This window comes from Pygocentrus nattereri, chromosome 7 (assembly GCF_015220715.1).
Source record: "Pygocentrus nattereri isolate fPygNat1 chromosome 7, fPygNat1.pri, whole genome shotgun sequence".
In the NCBI taxonomy this organism is placed as follows: Eukaryota; Metazoa; Chordata; class Actinopteri; order Characiformes; family Serrasalmidae; genus Pygocentrus; species Pygocentrus nattereri.
Genome location: NC_051217.1, coordinates 19,235,376 through 19,255,578, shown reverse-complemented (window position 1 = coordinate 19,255,578; position 20,203 = coordinate 19,235,376). Strand labels below are relative to the sequence as shown.

Below are 20,203 nucleotides of genomic sequence, written 5' to 3'. Positions count from 1 at the left end.
TATTTTATATGTGAGTATTAAAGGATGTATTTCTCATGCCCAGCTGTCTCTAAGCCTCTTGCCCTGTTGTCTCTATCATTATCCAATCTCCCCATGTCAGGAGAGAGAGGATGGCTGTGAACACGATGAAGACACGCTGTATTTAGATTCAGCACCTAGCATTCAGTTCCGCTACTCATGTGCCCCAAATTACATCCAATGTCTAACCACTTTCACTGGATGCAGTGGTAGGACTGTGGTGGGCTTTCAGTGGGGCCACAAGATGGACCACCGTCAAGTAAGAATCATGCAAGATTTTAAATGCCTGATGTTTGTTCGTTTAATCTCAATGAAGCATGAGCTCTCTGGAGTTTCTGTTTACTGTGTAATTACAGTGCATCCGGAAAGTATTCACAGCGCTTCACTTTTTCCACATTTTGTTTTGTTACAGCCTTATTCCAAATTTAATTATATTAATCTTTTTCCTCAAAATTCTACACAAAATACCCCATTGTGACCATGTGAAAAAAGTTTTCTCGAGAGTTTTGAAAATGTATTAAAATTAAAAAACAAAGAAATCATATTTACATAAGTATTCACAGCCTTTGCCATGAAGCTCAAAATTGAGCTCAGGTGCATCCTGTTTCCACTGATCATCCTTGAGATGTTTCTACAGCTTAAATGGAGTCCACCTGTGGTTGATTGGACATGATTTGGAAAGGCACACACCTGTCTATATAAGGTCCCACAGTTGACTGCATGTCAGAGCGCAAACACCAAGCATGAAGTCAAAGGAATTGTCTGTAGACCTCCGAGACAAAATTGTCTCGAGGCACAAATCTGGGGAAGGATACAGAAAAATTACTGCTGCGTTGAAGGTCCCAATGAGCACAGTGGCCTCCATCATTCGTAAATGGAAGAAGTTCGGAACCACCAGGACTCTTCCTAGAGCTGGCCGGCCGTCTAAATTGAGCGATCGGGGGAGAAGGGCCTTGGTCAGGGAGGTGACCAAGAACCCAATGATCACTCTGTCAGAGCTCCAGCGTTCCTCCGTGGAGAGAGGAGAACCTTGCAGAAGGACAACCATCTCTGCAGCAATCCACCAATCAGGCCTGTATGGCAGAGTGGCCAGGCGAAAGCCACTCCTTAGTAAAAGGCACAAGGCAGCCCGTCTGGAATTTGCAAAAAGGCACCTGAAGGACTCTCAGACCATGAGAAACAAAATTCTCTGGTCTGATGAGACAAAGATTGAACTCTTTGGTGTGAATGCCAGGCGTCATGTTTGGAGGAAACCAGGCACTGCTCATCACGAGGCCAATACCATCCCTACAGTCAAGCATGGTGGTGGCAGCATCATGCTATGGGGATGTTTCTCAGCAGCAGGAACTGGCAGACTAGTCAGGATAGAGGGAAAGATGAATGCCGCAATGTACAGAGACATCCTGGATAAAAACCTGCTCCAGAGCGCTCTTGACCTCAGACTGGGGCGACGGTTCATTTTTCAGCAGGACAACGATCCGAAGCACACAGCCAAGATCTCAAAGCAGTGGCTTCAGGACCACTCTGTGAATGTCCTGGAGTGGCCCAGCCAGAGCCCAGACTTGAATCCGATTGAACATCTCTGGAGAGATCTGAAAATGGCTGTGCACAGACGTCTCCCATCCAACCTGATGGAGCTTCAGAGGTACTGCAAAGAAGAATGGGCAAAACTGCCTAAAGATAGGTGTGCCAAGCTTGTGGCATCATATTCAAAAAGACTTGAGGCTGTAGTTGCTGCCAAAGGTGGTTCTACAAAGTATTAAGCAAAGGCTGTGAATACTTATGTAAATATGATTTCTTTGTTTTTTAATTTTAATAAATTTTCAAAACTCTCGAGAAAACGTTTTTCACATGGTCACAATGGGGTATTTTGTGTAGAATTTAGAGGAAAAAGATTAATTTAATTCAATTTGGAATAAGGCTGTAACAAAACAAAATGTGGAAAAAGTGAAGCGCTGTGAATACTTTCCGGATGCACTGTAAATTATTGTGCAATATAACATTCTCTCTTCTCTTCTCTTCTCTACTTTTCTCTTCTCTTCTTTTATCTACTTTACTCTTCTCTTCTCATTTCACTCCTTTTTCTTCCCTTCTCTTCTATTTTTATTTCTTCCCTCTTTTTCCCTTTTGTACTCTTCTTTTTTTCCCATTTGTTCTCTTTTTTCCTCTTCTTTGCTTCTCTCACTCCTTTTTTCCTTTGCTTTTTAAAACTTTTTCTTCTCTTCTTTTCACACTCCTTCCCCCTTTCCTCTTTCTTTCCTCCTTTTTCTTCTTTTTACTGTTCTTTTCTCCTTTTCTTTTTTCTTCCTTCCTTTTCCTTCTCTTGTCATCTCATTTCTTCTCATTTCACTCCTTTTTTCTTCTCTTCTTCATCTTCTTTTTTCTTCTCTTCTCATTTTCTGTTCTGTTCTCACTTCTCTTCTCTTCTCTTCTTCCATCATCTCTGCTACTCACCTCCTCCTCCTCTTCTGTTTCAAGATAAAAGTGTGGACGCAGAATAAAAGAGGGAAGCTAGCACACTACAAGAGCGTTCCTATGGAAAACAACTACAAGGTTGATCATCTCGTCTTCATTCCCAGTCAGAGAGCGTTTGTAGGGGCCTGTAGTGACCTCTCGTTACGTGTGTTCTCCAACCCGGGACAGGGCATGGTCCTTCAGTACCAGGCTGTCCTGCTGAGCTCGGTGCTATGTATGCACTACTGCAAAGACACAGAGGAGCTGCTCACTGGAGGCATGGGAATCATCACATTTTGGGGTTTCTGGACATCCCTGGACGTTCAGCTTGGGATCGTTCGAGTGCTGGACTGGAACTGCTGTTCCCTGCGCAGCGACTCCACCATAAGTGCTCTGGTCACTGAGCAGCAGAGCTCCATTTTGTATGCCCTATGTGATCGCAGGATCAAGAGCTTTCACGTCAAATACAAAAAGGAGCTGAGGTCATTTCATGGACGTGGTCAGGGAAGCCTGCGCTGTGTCTCGTCAGACTGGGTCCAGCGCTACCTGTACACCGGGGACATCTCAGGCTGCGTTCAGGTGTGGAGCCAGGACTCTAGGAGTTTGCTGCAGGAGTTTCATGCCCATTCCCGCTGTGTTACTGCAATGGTGCTTCGCCCAAATACACAAACCCTGCTGACCTCGTCCCAGGATGGCTGGGTGAAAGAGTGGAGCTGCTGCGGGGAGCTGTTAGCTAAGCTGTTCTTGGATGACCCTGGAGGGGTACGTAGCATGTGGCTAATCAACGAGCACCAAATTCTCTGCCATTCGCTCTCTTCTTTTTATGTCTGGCAGCTGCAGAGCATCTACAAGCCATTCTACAGCAGTGGACATGGCTTGCAATACCTTCAAAGGGTTGAATGTGGTCCAGCCCGGGCTAGGATCCTAGCCATGTCACAGGATAGCATTGTTCAGATCATCTCACCAGTTAGTGGGGAGATGCTCCTTCTTGCCTGGCCGTTCCCCCTGCTAGAACGTGCATTGGCCTTTGCCTACGACCCTGGACAAGACAATCTTTTTGTGGCCTTTGGCACACCAGAGGTTCTGGTGCTGGACACGAGTCTATGTCCCTGTCCAGCCAAGAGAATCCTGTGCATTTCTAAAAATCGTGACCAGGATGAAAGCGTGATGTCTTTGGAAGTGGTTATGATGGCTGGGGCTAGCAACACTCCTCCACCTTCTTTGGTTTTCAGTGGTCATCGCAATGGAAAGCTCCAGCTTCTGTCAGCCCCACCCAGATTCCACTGCCAAGCAAGGAAAGCCCATGGAGGTACAGTTCTTCAGATTAGCAGCCTACCTGGTCCAAAAGCCCAGCTGTGCTGCTATGGAGAAGATGAGCAGCTAACTGTGTGGAGTGTGGAGGTCGGGGTGGAGCAAGTTGAGTTAGCCCTCATCATTCGGATTAGCCCACACTCAAGGTTAATGCTAACAAAGCTAATGCAAGGCCTCATTTTTGCAGTATCTCCAGGCTATAGTCTTCTGCTTTACTCCTTGGTGGATGGAAAGGGATTAGCAATGGAGAGGAACCCACCCACTGCCATAACTTGCATGGACTACTGTGCAGCGCTTGGGTTAGTTGCAGTTTCAGGCCCTGCAGGAATCGTGGAAGTGTGGGACACCCGTGGCCTCCAGCTGGCTGAGATACAGCTGAGTGCACCTGTAGGCCATGTATGTTTTGCCAACGCTCGTGGGGATCTCCTCGCTTGCTTCAGCGGCAGCATCTCCATCATCGCAGGTGTGCGATATCTTCCAGTTAGCTTGCTAAAGCAGGTGTTGGCTCAGGCCCCTGGCGATGACCTCCTAGAAGATCCTGTCCCATTTTTGCCATGCTCATCCAGCTGCTACGACTTGGGCCTCGTGCCGAAGTTCTTGCTAAAGCCTGGAGAGGCTGTGCCAGAGATGGAAATAGCTCACTCTCCCAGCACTGTACAAACCATTCCTGAGCCAGATTTGGACACATGCAGAGGGTCTTCAGAGAGAACTAGCATAACACCAAAGACAGAACAACGAGGTGAGCTCAGACAAAAGCAACACCCAAAAAAGCAAATGCACACAGTTTCACTTGGATTAACGTAGCTAAAAACATGACCAGTGGTCATCTTGAACACTGAATTTTGTCCTTACAGAGATGAGCATATCATACAGTGTCAGAAACCACATAATCAGTCAGGTCTGTGGTTTGAAGCTAATGTATGATGAGTGATGCTAATTGGAATAACTAGAAGTTATGAATTTATATGGTCCATTCAGATTCAGGTTTCCTTACAGCCAAATGGCTGATGGCATAAATAATAGAAGGAGGAAAAAAAAAATATATATATATATATATGTGTGTGTGTGTGTGTGTGTGTGTGTGTTTGTGTGTGTGTATATATGTGTGTGTGTGTGTGTGTGTGTGTGTGTGTGTGTGTGTAAATAAAATACACATATGCACATATATGGTTTTTACATTATTTTAAAGTGACAGCTGCTCTCCGCACCATGTCAAAAATTCATGACAAGCGGGCCCATGGCCCATAGAAATGACCCAAAATAAAAATGATTTACTTTATTTAACATATGAAAGTGGCTCAGGTCGTATTTGATCAAAAAGATCAGATTTGCTTGTCAAACAGCTTTGAAAACATCAGATCTGAGCCACATTAGGGCAAAAAATCAGATTTGTGCTACTTCAACCTTGTAATGTGAACATAGCCAAAGGCTGTTTTCAGTACACAAATCCATAGACATGTTATAAGTGGACCTTAGAAGAAAACAATAAAATACAAGACAAATGAGGGCCCTATTATGACTATCATGGAGTTTGTTTTAACCTTTGTTTTAGGGTCGCAGTATTTTACTTCACCAGCTGACAAGAAGCTGTCTAAGCAAGAAGAGGAGATCATTACAATGGAGAAAACAGAGCCAGAAAGTCTTGACAGGGGCCAGGTTGAAATATCTCAACAGCAGCTAGATGTGGAACCAGTCACCCTTGGCTGGCCAGTAGCACCAGATGGTTTTATCCCCAACTCTGTGATTAGAAAATGGGGTCAAAACCAAGAGCAACAAGTACCAGAGAAGCCAACTGAGGCTAAAGCTCTCCAGGGGGTGTCTACGGATAAGCACCTACACAAACGTGTTAAAGTCATCAAAGTCCGAGCACAGAGGATTTCAAAGCCAGTAACAGTGAAGGAACTCTCAGGAAATGAGTTTTTCATTGAGCCTGAACTGGAGGAAGAAGACATTTTCAAAAGAGGATCTTTTGAGGATCTTTTGAAAAAGATAGCTCAAAGCCAATGGCTGGCCAAAAAGCCTAAGACTGATGAATTAGAATCAGTCATGCAGGCTGTGATGTTGAGCATGGATTGCATGGATCCTCGTGTTTATATCAGCTGTGCAGAGGCATTATATAGCCTCCGTGAGGCCTACGGCATTCCTCCAGAAATTAAGAAGCAGCTCACTCACAATCTGATTAGAGACGTCCAGAAAGGCAATCCAAACTGGAAGCGGCTGGACGCACTGAAAACCCTGCTTCAGCTGGATCTTTTGCTGGAAGAAGACTTGTTTGTAGTAGCAGAGGCCCTTACTGATGAAGGACAAGATCTGCGGCAATTAGCACGTGATGCTGTGGCACAGGTCTTCAGTATCAACACCAAGGAAACTCTACTAGCTCGTCTACATCACATTAAGGAGGGGCCTACAAGGCAAGTGCAAACCTGCACAGTTATTGCACATTCAGGGCTTTCTTTAACTGGCGTCTAAAGTTTGCTTCTTTAGCACACTTGAGGCTATTGCAGCTACCAAGTAATGCAAGTAATAATGTACTACAATTAGCGTTGTGCAAACACCTGGTTAAAATAATCTTACACTTGCCTCAAACCATGTCGAGTCATTAAGTAATCCCAAATAGACATGCTTGTGTGTTTTCTGGCACTGTAGTCTCAGCCTCAGATGCACCACCTACACATACACAGAGGATCTGATAGCTATTGCATGCTAAGCTGGCTGCCATTACCTTTTTGTCCTTTCCATTCTCATTGGCTGTCCACACATCCATGGTGGACTTCCATAAACTCATTTTTAATCTGTTGTTCTGTCACACAGGACACATTTTGAAATTTTGCAAGAACTTTGGGTGCAAGATATAATCACTGAATAAAAAAATGTTAGGAAATTTTACATTACATGTTTAAAAGTTATTTAAGTTTTCTTTAAAGAATTTAGGAGCTGGTACATACGGTATCCTTGCTTTCTAAATGCATTTTACTGTTTCATGTGGCTGTTCGTCAGTTCATCACTGCATCCACAAATGCAAGTTAAAACTCTAAAATGCAAAGAAGAAACTACATATAAACAGGATCCAGAAACACTGAGGGGAAGTGGAAAAATGTCCTGTGGTCTGACAAATCAACATTTGAAATTCTTTTAGGAAATTATTGACACTGTGTCCTCTGGACTAAAGACCACTCAGCTTGTTATTAGTGCACAGTTCAAAAGCCAATATTCATGATGGTACAGGGGTGCATTAGTGCTCATGGCATGGGTGACTGCAGTCATCCAGATGACGTCTTTTTCAGAAAAGGCCTTGATTATTTCAGCAAAATAAAGTCAAACCACATTTACAACTGCATTGCTCCATATTAAAGGAGTTTGGGTGCTAAACTGGCCTGCCTGAAGTCCAGACCTTTCACCACTAATAACATTTGACGCATTATGAATGGAAAAATATGACTAAGGTCTCAGTTTCAACATTTGCTTTGTTGCCTTTGTACTATTTTAAATGAACTTGAAAATATTACAAATGATTTGCACATTTATATTACACATGTGGTGTTGGGCTGAATCCGCAGGGAGTAAAAGTGTTGTGTCGCTTCACTCTTCTCCTTTAGAGGCTACAGCTGCTAAAGGAGAACCCCATGCTGGCCACTTGTGATATTTTAAACATGTGGTATTTTTACATCAATTGTTATGGCTGTATTGATAAAAAAAAAAAACAATAATGCAGTGGGCCCATCAGACCACTGAGTAACAACAACATCAACACCACACAAGAGTTAAATAGCATATTTGTTCATATTAGCATATGCCTAGAAGTACTGTGACTAATTTTGTGGTCTGTAATGTTGTTCTTATTCACTTTCCAAAGTTTTTGTACATTCGTTCAATTTCTAAACCACTTATCCTCTGGGGTCACAGGGATGCTGGAGCCTATCCCAGTGTTCATTAAGTGGAAGGCAGGAAACACACTGGACAGGCTGCCAGTCCATCTCAGGGCAGACACACAGACATTTACATTTATGCCTGGGGTCAATTTAGCATGTCCCATTGGCCTGACTGCATGTCTTTGGGCTGTGGGAGGAAACCCATGCAGACATGGGGAGAACATGCAAACTCTACACAGAAAGGACCCTGGTCACCCCGGGCCAGGCTATCGAACACAGGCCCTTCTTTCTATTAGACAACAGTGCTACTGCTTGCTCCACTGTGCCAACCAGTTTTTGTACATAAAATATATAAATAAATGTTAGGTTTTTACATCTTTGTATTATATTATTATTGTCATTAGTCACCTACCCTTACACATGACACAAAAACAATAGCCTGTGGTAGGTTCCTGTCAAAGCAGGTGGATCTTTGCCAAATTGAGGGACAAAACATACCAGACTCTTTGATGAAGTTTGACTTGTGGAACTGCTGAAACTTTGACATGCTGTTATCTAAAAAAGGGCAATTTGTTGACGAAATTCAGGCCTTAAGCTGGCTGTTACTGACTGTTACTACTATTTTTAGCTACGTAATGTACTTTTCTCTATTATTATAAATATCTATGTCAGACAGTGTCAGAAACCATGTAAGCAAGTCTATTTCGGATTAATTAATAACTGAACATGTCTTGAGGCATTTAGTTAACTGTAAATGTGATTTTTCATATTTCATTAATTTAAAATGTTTTTCATTTTTTCCAACTGTCCATTTAAACTAAACCAATTGAGAAAGCATAATGAGCTCTTAATATGTAAACTGACAGGTTAATTTGTTTAATCTTTTGCTTTCTTTCTCTCTTTACTTATGCATAGAATACACCGCTGCTTTTAAACTGGGTGTTGTTTGACAGATCATTTGATCCTTATTGAGTGACAGGTCTTGTTAACACCTCGGCATCATTAAAAAGATCTAAGAATAAATATGGAGCTTGGTTTGCTATCACTTGCTGCCATATGCAGTTAAGTCGGATTTATTATGTCAATAATAATATGTTAATAACTGAGCATGTGGGAATGTATCATCATCTGAGTCCTGTCAAGCCATCTGCTTCACCACTGAAGTGGATGAAAGGTCAGTCAAGGCAGTACTTATAGTCCATTTCACTTTTCAGTGCTGATGACTTTGCTTTTGAACTCCAGGCAGAAACTTTTACAATATCTGGAGACACAGCTGAGTGAGGACCTTCAGTTGCAGCAGAGCTTTTCAGCAGAAAGTCCAAAACCAATTAAAAGACGGACCAGACCCTACAGACAGAGGGTGTCCACTACAAGTAATGGTAAGAATGGCTGTAATTTCAGCATAATCACAATTATTTGACAAACTTCTTTTTTACTGCACATGATTTTATTAGATATAGTAGTTCTGCCTGATTGACATGTCCATATAACGAATAGATTAACTATGATGGAGATATTTAGTATATTATCCACATATGCCTTATGCAGCAGTGCCCTGTACTGTATGTGGCTATTTACTTGTATGTTATTGTCATTGTAACAGCCCTATTTTATAAAGACTCTTTTTGTGTTCCATTTCATGTTCTCTGAAGAGGCTGACAGCCCTCAGTATGATATCATGTCTGATGATAGACGAGGTAAGTTTACCAGGCATCATCTCCATTTTACCATTCATTTCACACAGTACACGGTACATGAGCAAAGACAGCCCCATGCAGGCCCCATAGTGGCCACTGGTCATTGGCTGATATCTTTAATTAATATAATTAAATATTATTTCCCCCAAATATTAACTAGGGCCCTGTCGATTCTCTGTGTGTGAAATGTCATGACTCTTAAGTTGTTGAGCTGCTAGTGAACAATAAGTGGGGCAGCTATGAAATCAATTCATTCCTCTTTACGAAGACATGCTGCTTCTGCAGCTTCTGTAAAACATATTTCCATCTAAATACCTTCCAGTATATCATTTTTCAACTAAATCTACTCCATAAATGTTACTAAGTAAAAAACTGTTTAACTGAGGGAGCCCCAAAACGGGTAGAAACTGCATTTTATGGCTACTGTGAAAAAAGGTTAAACACTTCATCCTCTAATGGAACATACATTCTCTAATGGAAACAGTAGCCATTATAGACAAAATACTGTATTTCATGTTAACCTAATCTCCAGCCTTATGAATGAATAAGGATTGAATTCATTTTATTTTATAGAAATTTCTTATTTGAATCTGATTTATGCCTGATTTATTATAAAAGATTGGCTTTATTATTAAAGAAGTTGAGTAAACATGTTCCCTGTAAACAATCATGATGTTCAGTATAATTTAAAGCAGCTAATATATGCTGTGCATGCATTATTGTGAGTCACTCTGTAAAGGCTCAAATAATAATTTAAAAGTCACAGGCATTGGGTTGGGAGTTTTTAACACCACATCATACATTTTTATGTGTTGACATCACACACAGATTTAAAAAGACAGTATGGCTCAATGTTCGGTCTCAAATACAGAATCAACATTATACTGATGAAAATATGATGACAATAGTAAATCCTCTGAAGATGCATCCTTCACCAGGTTTTGACTGAGTTCTCTTTGAATTATTTTTCAACACGATCTCAATCATCAGATTTAACTACGCAGCGGAGGGGTCCGAAGCACAAACCACGTTACAGAATGTTCTTCTGCTCATTGTGTGCAGTTACACATTTTACCAGAGAGGTCTCTGAATCTAACATAGAGTAACTTTTGCTAATTAATACGCTTGTTTTTTGCTTATTTAGCCACCATAATGACACTTTTTAAAAAACTTTGTATGGAAAAATAACACTTTAAAGAAAACACTTTAAACCCCTTAAATGGCCAGGGCCCACTGGTGGTCCCAAAGTTTTATTACACACTCCTATAGCCTAAGAAATTTCAGTCAGTTTACACTGATGTCGCTGAAGTTACTACAACCCCAATTCCAATGAAGTTGGGACGTTGTGTAAAACATAAATAAAAACAGAATACAATTTGCAAATCCTTTTCAACCTATATTCAATTGAATACACTACAAAGACAAAATATGTTTAATGTTCAAACGGATAAACTTTATTGTTTTTTGCAAATATTCACTTATTTTGAATTTGATGCCTGCAACACGTTCCAAAGAAGTTGGGACAGGGGCAACAAAAGACTGGCAAAGTTGAGGAATGCTCAAAAAACACCTGTTTGGAACATTTCACAGGTGAACAGGTTAACTGGAAACAGGTGAGTGTCATGATTGGGTATAAAGGGAGCATCCCTGAAAGGCTCAGTCGTTCACAAGCAAGGATGGGGCAAGGTTCACCACTTTGTGAACAACAGTTTAAGAACAACGTTTCTCAACGTTCAATTGCAAGGAATTTAGGGATTTCATCATCTACAGTCCATAATATCATCAAAAGATTCATAGAATCTGGAGAAATCTCTGCAAGTAAGCGGCAAGGCAGAAAACCAAGATTGAATGCCCGTGACCTTCGATCCCTCATGCGGCACTGCATTAAAAACCGACATCATTCTGTAACAGATATTATCACATGGGCTCAGGAACACTTCAGAAAACCACTGTCAGTGAACACAGTTCGTCGCTCCATCTACAAGTGCAAGTTAAAACTCTGCCATGCGAAGCGAAAACCATATATCATCAACACCCAGAAACGCCGCCAGCTTCTCTGGGCCTGAGCTCATCTGAGATGGACTGACGCAAAGTGGAAAAGTGTCCTGTGGTCTGATGAGTCCACATTTCAGATTGTTTTTGGAAATCATGGACGTCGTGTCCTCCGGGCCAAAGAGGAAAAGGACTGTCCGGATTGTTATCAACACAAAGTTCAAAAGCCAGCATCTCTGATGGTGTGGGGGTGTGTCAGTGCCCATGACATGGGAAACTTGCACATCTGTGAAGGCACCATTAATGCTGAAAGGTAGATACAGGTTTTGGAGCAACATATGCTGCCATCCAAGCAACGTCTTTTTCAGGGACTTCCCTGCTTATTTCAGCAAGACAATGCCAAGCCACATTCTGCACGTGTTACAACAGCATGGCTTTGTAGTAAAAGAGTGTGGGTACTAGACTGGCCTGCCTGCAGTCCAGACCTGTCTCCCACTGAAAATGTGTGGCGCATTATGAAGCACTAAATACGACAATGGAGACCCCGGACTGTTGAGCAACTGAAGTTGTACATCAAGCAAGAATGGGAAAGAATTCCACCTACAAAGCAACAATTCAACAATTAGTGTCCCCAGTTCCCAAACGCTTATTGAGTGTTGTTAAAAGGAAAGGTGATGTAACACAGTGGCAAACATGCCCCTGTCCCAACTTCTTTGGAACGTGTTGCAGGCATCAAATTCAAAATGAGTGAATATTTGCAAAAAAACAATAAAGTTTATCCGTTTGAACATTAAATATTGTGTCTTTGTAGTGTATTCAATTGAATATAGGTTGCAAAGTATTTGCAAATCATCGTATTCTGTTTTCATTTATGTTTTACAGAACGTCCCGACTTCACTGGAATTGGGATTGTAAATCATCAGCCTTAGTACATAATAAGCCTGAGATTTTAAGGGATCAAAGAAATAGTAAACAAGTGCTTTTAAAGTAAACGTGAACTGATGACTTTTGTGCCAACAGAGAGGATTTGTGCATCTGTCTTTGAGAGACATCATCCATCTCAGCCAGCTCAACCTCCTGATGATGTCAGAAGCATTAGCCCTCCAACCAAGTTTGTCAAACCTCCTCATTGTGCTAAGAAGTACAGAGAGTTCTCTGTGTCACATCCTGTGAGGGAGATGATTACGCTAATGCCGTCTTCCACGGAAGGCCTGGTTGACCCAGTCATCATGACCCTTTATAAGAAGTTCAGGGCCCAAAGTCTGGCCTACAGCCCAGTCATCCCACCACGTCCGCCTCCATCCACCCTTCATCCCTCCGACTCAGGTGTGTTTTCTGACAGCAGACGCTCGTCCAGCCTGGTGCAGCTGCCCTCCGTTGCTCGGCCTGAACTTCTCCACTTAGAACCCGCCAAAGGCAAAGGAGATCCAAATTGGAGGGAAAGTCTGCATCAGCTTACCTCTATATACGGTTTCCGCTCTCAAAAAGCAAGTAAACTGGTCAATCAGGTCAAAGTTCACAAGCCTGAGCCTAGGCCAGATTGTCTGTCCTTCAAATTCCCACCCATTCACTCCTGCCTGCTGTCTTTGGGCCAAAGAGTGGTGGAGAAACTTCAGGTAAAAGAAACTGCTGCTTCAGAGTTCCATTACGTCATGCCACTTCCCTGGCAGCTCAATATCCACACACTGGACAGTGCTGGAGAAAGCCAGTATGGCAGACTGAATATAGACTGGAGGGCGAGGCCCTTGGACAGGCCTGAAGTGAAGCTGCCACCCATCAGATCCAAAAATAACCCTCATCTGGTGCCACAAGGGGGCAGTGTTAGCTGAGGTTTCCTTGCTTTTTTGCTGAAGGTATTTGATAAATGGTCATCTTTTACCTGACTGTAGCAATAAAAGTTGTATTGTCATGGCTGGTTAATTTCTTAATGAATAGCTCTTGTTGAATAGGCAGCTATGTTTTATGTGCACTGGAGGGAAAGGCAAAATAACGTTATATATGAAATTCATTTACATAGTTCAAATGTTCTATACATAATTTCTAATTGAATAAAATATATGACATCAGTACAACATTTTGCCAGAAGTATGTAAACTGAAAGACAAAAATGGGCTAGTTTGCTTTATTCATGAGGGAATTATGTGCACATATCAATCAAGTATTCACTGCATCACATTTTTAATGAAGTATAATGCTCAGTACTGTTACTGGGTTCTGTATGTGTGTGTATACGTTCCAACGGAACTGCGTCATCAGTTCACGTTTAAAGGTGTATCCTACATTGTTCTAGTATTTCATTTTTTTCATGTTTACATTTTTTGTCATAATTCATTTTTACACAACCATTTTCTTACAGTCAAAAAGCTGTTTTTGGTAAATGACCTTTGGTTGCCAACCCTCATTCATAAAGCAGTGTGGGCAGAGACACTCCTTATAAATTCAACGTGAATGGGCGGAGCTAAAATGCTGTACACTGAATGGGCAGATAGACATGTAATTGTAGTGCTTTTCATGACATCACAGAAACAATTAATTCAAATCAGCAGGTTTTTTATTTAAATATATGCAAGGTACTGACTGGGGAATGAATGGTATGTTTTTCATGATATGTACTAGTACTGCACTTATGTATTGTAGTGTATTGCATTGTAGTGTATTGTATTGTATTGTATTGTAGTGTAGTGTAGTGTATTGTATTGTATTGTATTGTAGTGTATTGCACTGTTCTATGTTCAACTCTGTTCCTTTTTCTCTGGGTATCAACAGTGACTTTGTTTCTAGCAGTATCTGAGCTCAGGACTGTCTTTCTCTCTAACCTACTGGTAACTAGCAAAGATACTTTCTCTAGATAGACAAAGCACTTCTTGTAAGTCGCTCTGGATAAGAGCATCTGCTAAATGCTGTAAATGTAAATATGGGCCCTTTAACCTTCTACTGCATGAATTATTGAATTGAAATGACTTAAATAATGGAAAATTTTTTTAAAAATCTAAAAATTTAGTGGGTTCCTTGGTAAATTGTTGTCATTTGGCAACAATGTGCAGTTGTACCACAGCACCATAAAATAATAATAATAATAATAATAATAATAAAAAAAAAAACCAAGCACCATTTTTTTTTTCTCTAAAAACATCCTTTCGTGATTTTATTGAAAGCAAGAACAAACAAATCCAGCTTCTACTCAGTGAAATGTATGACCTAATATTTACAAATATCAATTGGTATTTGGATTGTATGGTAATAACAACATTAGATTAAAAAATCCTGGTCATGTGATATCATGAAGTATTTGTCCTTTCAAAGTAAAAGACCCACACACCCATCTCTCCTAAGCTGCTTCTCCTTCTGGGTCATGGGGGGTGCTGGAGCCTATCCCCGCTGTCACTGGGCGAAAGGCAGGATACACCCAGGACAGGTCGCCAGTCCATCGCAGGGCAGACAGACACATTCACACCTAGGGGCATTTTAGCATGCCCAATTGGCCTGACTGCATGTCTTTGGACTGTGGGGAGAAACCCACGCAGACACTCGGAGAACATGCAAACTCCACACAGAAAGGACCCTGGTTACGCAGCCGGGGCCTCGAACCCAGTAAAAGACCCTTTTTCCACAATTAAATGAGAAAACACAGATTTTATGTTACTGCTTTTTAGTCAAATTAAGGTGAAGTAATTGTTGCCATATGGAGAGAGTAGAGTAGACTAGTGAGCTGATTATATTTGAACCAACACTTAAGTCAACATCCGTCAGACAGCTTTAATAGACTGAAAGAGATGAGCTGTTCTCAAATACAAGGATGCAAATACTTGTTCTCATACAGAGTGATACTTGCTGCGCAAATATACAAATACAAATACATGCTATGGCCCAAATCAGTCTACATAATTAAGCGCATATAACCATGACACTAAACAGATGCAAACAAACAAGACCCTTTATTTCAAACAAGAAATAAAGACACTGTGGAATCCTAAAGACCCAAACTGCATTCACCCCATCATTAGTTACAGTATGAAAACTCATAAGGTACGAAACTGTCACTGGAGTGGGACCCTCAAGGGTACATCTCAGCATCTTTAGTCAAGGAACATAACTGAACCATCCACTGAAATTATGTTTTCTAAGATGTACTGACTCCACACCCTGTCTCACTTCCAGGCTTTTATTTTATTGATCTGTTTTAAAACATTCAGTTATGAAAAGGTACAAATAAGAACTTTTCACCTAGAAAAACTTATTTAAGGTACGGCATTGGACCTTAAAACCACTGATCTACCTTTGAAGGAACATTTACATTGTTTGTACCTTGATGAATGAAAAATGGACCTGCACAGAACCTAACAGTGTATGTTGCAGGGACTGCCAAATCAGCGCTGACATATTCATACCTCTGAACTTGTTTCCCTGTAACAATCTTTTCTCTAACCAGTTAATTGAATATATTTGATACAGTGATACTAAAATGCCTTTGATGGCAAATAAGTGAGAAAATAGTAGCAAATAAAAGTGTAAGCAAGAGCCTGATATGAAGTGAAACACTGATTTCTTAAAACACTTTTATTACTTGCAAAGCACAATTTGACGTCGATGCATCGCGACATACAGATGTAGACTGGACGGTTTGCTTATTATTTTATTTTATTAATTTTTTCAACCTGGGTTTTGGTCAAAAACTGTTGCTCTGTTTTTTTTTGTTTTTTTTTTAAATTCACACTATGTTCATAATAAAAAATAAACTATTATTATTATTATTATTTCAGTTATTGCACTTTCCACCGCAAACGCACAGAGAGAGAGAGAGAGAGAGAGAGAGAGAGAGAGAGAACAGACACAAGAAGTATTTTCATAATATCAGTATCGGTATTTGTGCATTATGATAAATTTAGCAGTATCGCTCATCCCTTCAGCGGAGTAAACTACAATACCCATAATGCACTCGCGCCATCCACCCCCTCTTCAGTTCAGCCGGTGTATTTGGATACAAAATCAGCCCTAGGAGCTGACAGTGTGCCCTATGGAGGCGGAATAGACGGGAACTGACAGAAGGAGAGAGAGAAAACGGAAAGAAAAAGAAAACGTTTCGCTTGGGCTGGACTGCGGCGACGCTTTTGTGAGAGGAATCGACCCGTGTTGGTTGGAAATATTGCGACGCAACCTGAACGCCCATGAGCCGAGAGAGAGAGAGAGACGCACACAGAGAGAGAGGAGCGCTGTGATGGACCGAGAGAGCGCCAGAGAGAGAGGGACAGAGAGAGATGCAGGAATATTTCACTGTGAATAGGCTGATGGGTATTTAAAGCTGAAAACACTGAGCCTCATGGATCTACTGTTTTTCGTCTGTGGATTATAATAAAATAGGGTTCCAGGCAGGAGTAGAATATTATTATTGTTATTATTATTATTATTATTATTATGGTGGTGATGTGGAAGATGATGAAGATGGTGGATGCACCCCCAACAAGCCCCATCAGCATCGTATCAGGAAGGATTTCATCGTCTATTTTCCACAGCACCGTCTAACCGTGACCTTTCCACAGAGCCATCAGAAGCGAGCTGCTTTCAGAAAAGTCCCTTATTTCCAGCAGCAGGCTCAAAGTGGCCTGTTGTTTGCACCTACACTGAGCTGCAGCCTAAATAACACAGGACTGTATGGGGGCAGTGAGGATCCAGGCATGGGGTTGCTAAAGCAGGGCCAGCCCAGGATCCCTGCAGCCATGCAGTGTATATTCAGGATAAATAAGGTAGGCTAGTGTGGCTGTGGGCAGCTGCCATCATGTTTTGTTGACCTGAATTTATGTGCAGGAGAAAGTGGATGAATTTGTTGCTCTTTGTGGTTGGATTAGCTTGGAGTGGCCAACACTGGCTGTGTATTTCTATGAAATCCTAAAATCCCATGCTCAGTTATTGGGGGTGGTAGCTCTTGGTTGTCAGTAGCATCTAAAAATGGACACACCGTCTCTTTAATGCTAGCCTAGACCTGTGAGGATGTGTGGGATTCAAGCGTGGAAGCCATAGGGCTAGAAGAGAGCGAACGAGAGGTTTGATATTTTGGATTATTTTAGGCCCTAGGCTTCCTCCAAGCCATCATCACCATGTTTTATATCTGGATGGCTTGGTTGGCAGTGGTAAGCATACTTGTATGGAGATGAACTGATGTCAGTGCTGTAATGTTAAGTTTATTAATGAACTTATTCTCTTCTATTGGGCATTAAATGTGCATGTAATCAATTTTAATCATCATGCATTTTTAAGGAAACATGAAAGCAGTAGAGACCCATATGTATATGTAATAGAATATAAGAGGCGCTGATATCAGGAATCAGGCCAAGTGCCCTTCAGGCTCTGTAATGACAGTCTGATTCCGAAACTGGGAGCATTCCAGTGGAGAAAACTTTTCTCATGCAGCCTTGCTGAATAAAGCAGCGGTACTGCTTAGCCTAAGTCTTGTTGGCCATTCATAATATTACAAGCCATTAAAGCCATATTCAAGAACTGCACAAACTTCAGCTTTCGGCTGCTTATTGACTTTTTCTGAGCATGCACGTTCTTTTGAGCCACCTGTTTGAAAGTGCCTTTATAAATGCCGATATGCAGAGAGCACAGCCCTAATAAAACGGACCATTCAGCCAATGAGCACAGCGGAGCTTTCCCCTTTGATTTCCCCATTCTGGTCAAGAAGTCCTGAATTTGGCCCATGCGTTCTTCATGGATTTTGTGCATGAGTTGATTGAGGGCCTCCCCCAGCTATTGAGACCGCACCGCTGACCTGCGGCCTCAGAGATGGACCCGTATTCAAGACTGAGTAGCATGGGTGGTGGAGGCCATGGAAATGCCACCCTGCTGCCCTGCACTAACTGCGGGGGCTCTTGTGGCCCACCGCCTCCCTCCATCCTCCTACCAAACGCCGCTCAGGAGAATGGTAGCAGCTGGAACTCCTCCACGCTCTCCTCCTCAGTCAGCTCGCCCGATTCTCATGTCCAGCATCATCATCGCGGAGATTCCAATCCCTACTGGACAGCTGTATTTGACTATGAGGCGGCAGCTGACGAGGAACTGACCCTGCGGCGTGGTGACCTGCTGGAAGTGCTCTCCAAAGACTCCAAGGTAGGGATGCATCAATATGGAACTTCTGGGCTGATGAATGATAATATCTTTTGTGGCCGATACTGATACAAATAATTAACAATTGGCGGCAAAATAGTTCAATAATGAAATAAACATTGGTAAATTGTCTGCTATTTTTAAAATTGACGTTGCGGCACTTGATACTTAGATAAGTAGCATTAATAGTTCTTATTGCGTTTTTGTGCTGAAACTGTGCAGCAAATATTTAGCAGTTATTGGTATTTCAATATTAGATGGAGAGTGAACATTTCATCTTATTATTACATTTGACCATTTATTGGCAAATAATGCAGTGGCCACCGATATTTCGTGCACCCCTCTTCTAAGGTGTCCGGAGATGAGGGCTGGTGGACGGGAAAGATCCAGGATAAGGTGGGCATTTTCCCCAGCAACTATGTTACGCGGCGGGAAACCACACTTCCCCCTGGAGGCCTGCTGGTGGGTGGTGAGAGCCCGCTGGAAATAGACTTTTTGGAGCTGTGTCTGGAGGAGGTTATAGGTGCTGGTGGATTCGGGAAAGTGTATAAAGGTGTGTGGAGGGATGAGGAGGTGGCGGTGAAAGCGGCCCGGCAGGATCCGGACGAAGACATCAGCGCCACGGCAGAGAGCGTCAGGCAAGAGGCACGGCTTTTCTGGATGCTGCGGCACCCTAACATCATCGCCCTGCGCGGCGTCTGCCTGAAGGAGCCTAACTTGTGCCTGGTCATGGAATACGCCCGTGGGGGTGCACTGAACCGGGCACTGGCGGGGAAAAAGGTGCCCCCCCGAGTGCTGGTCAACTGGGCCGTGCAGATCGCTACTGGAATGGACTACCTGCACAACCAGACCTTTGTGCCAGTCATCCACAGAGACCTAAAGTCCAGTAACAGTGAGTACTACTTTTGAGCTTTATTTAGGTTTTGTATTGATGTATTCAGCACAGAAAAGCCAACTGTGCAGATCGTCCATTGCACTCTCAGCAAAAACAGTTATATGTAGTACCGATAAAGGTTATTTTACTGGAATAAAAGTGGAACACTTGGTGCTACATAGATCTGTCCGTCCGTCTATCTCTTTAGTTGCCACCACATTTGTAAATTAGATGTGTGAGTGTGAATATCTGTCTATCTATCTCTCTATCTGTCTGTATGTCTATCTGTCTGTCTATGTTGTATGGTGTTCAGTTCTGTTTATTATCATTTCATCATCACATTTCATGGTCTTTGCTCATCTTCTGTGAAGAACATGTAAAATAACACATTTTCAGTTACTTTACACTGTTCAACCCCCACACATTTACATTACACATGTGGTGTTGGGGTGAACTCACGGGTCATAAAAGTGTGGAGGTGCTGTGTCTCTTCACTCTGTTCTCCTCCTACAGGGCCTGCTGTTTGTGGGTGGGTGTGGGTGCACAACATGAACAGGCTGCTGACTGGCTACAGCTGCTAAAGGAGAACCCTTCACTGGCCACTTCTAATATTTTAAAAATGTGGTTTTTTTTTTATGCCTGTATTGATTTAAAAACACTAATGTGATGGGTCCAGCAGACCACTGAGTAACAAAAACATGAACACCACACAATGGTTAAGAATACTGAACGGCAGGTACAGGTGTACTAAGAGCTGGGTTAGGCTAAAATGTGGACTGTCTGGTGGGCTCTGAGCTTTGAGAAATGCCTAACATGGTCCAACACACCAGCTCCCAATCCTGGCCAGCCTAATGTAACTTCTCAGTGCTCACCTTAACTGGTAGTGA

At 42.1% G+C, this 20,203-nt stretch overlaps 1 protein-coding gene and 1 long non-coding RNA gene across 2 annotated transcripts in view; both read left to right on the top strand.

The window, feature by feature from the left end:
- The first annotated feature begins 8,961 nt into the window (after positions 1 to 8,961).
- Positions 8,962 to 12,458, top strand: LOC119263668. Its single transcript, XR_005130440.1, has 3 exons — positions 8,962 to 9,031; positions 9,305 to 9,349; positions 12,362 to 12,458. It is a non-coding gene; the product is annotated as an uncharacterized LOC119263668 (long non-coding RNA).
- A 3,848-nt stretch (positions 12,459 to 16,306) lies between these two features.
- The window catches only part of map3k10 (mitogen-activated protein kinase kinase kinase 10), a 65,232-nt gene continuing 61,335 nt past the window's right edge, over positions 16,307 to 20,203 (top strand). Inside the window, exons 1-2 of the mRNA XM_017708046.2 lie at positions 16,307 to 18,445; positions 18,794 to 19,334. Coding sequence (XP_017563535.1) covers positions 18,122 to 18,445; positions 18,794 to 19,334 — 865 coding nt within the window. The 5' untranslated portion in view covers positions 16,307 to 18,121. The remainder of the gene's footprint in view (positions 18,446 to 18,793; positions 19,335 to 20,203) is intronic.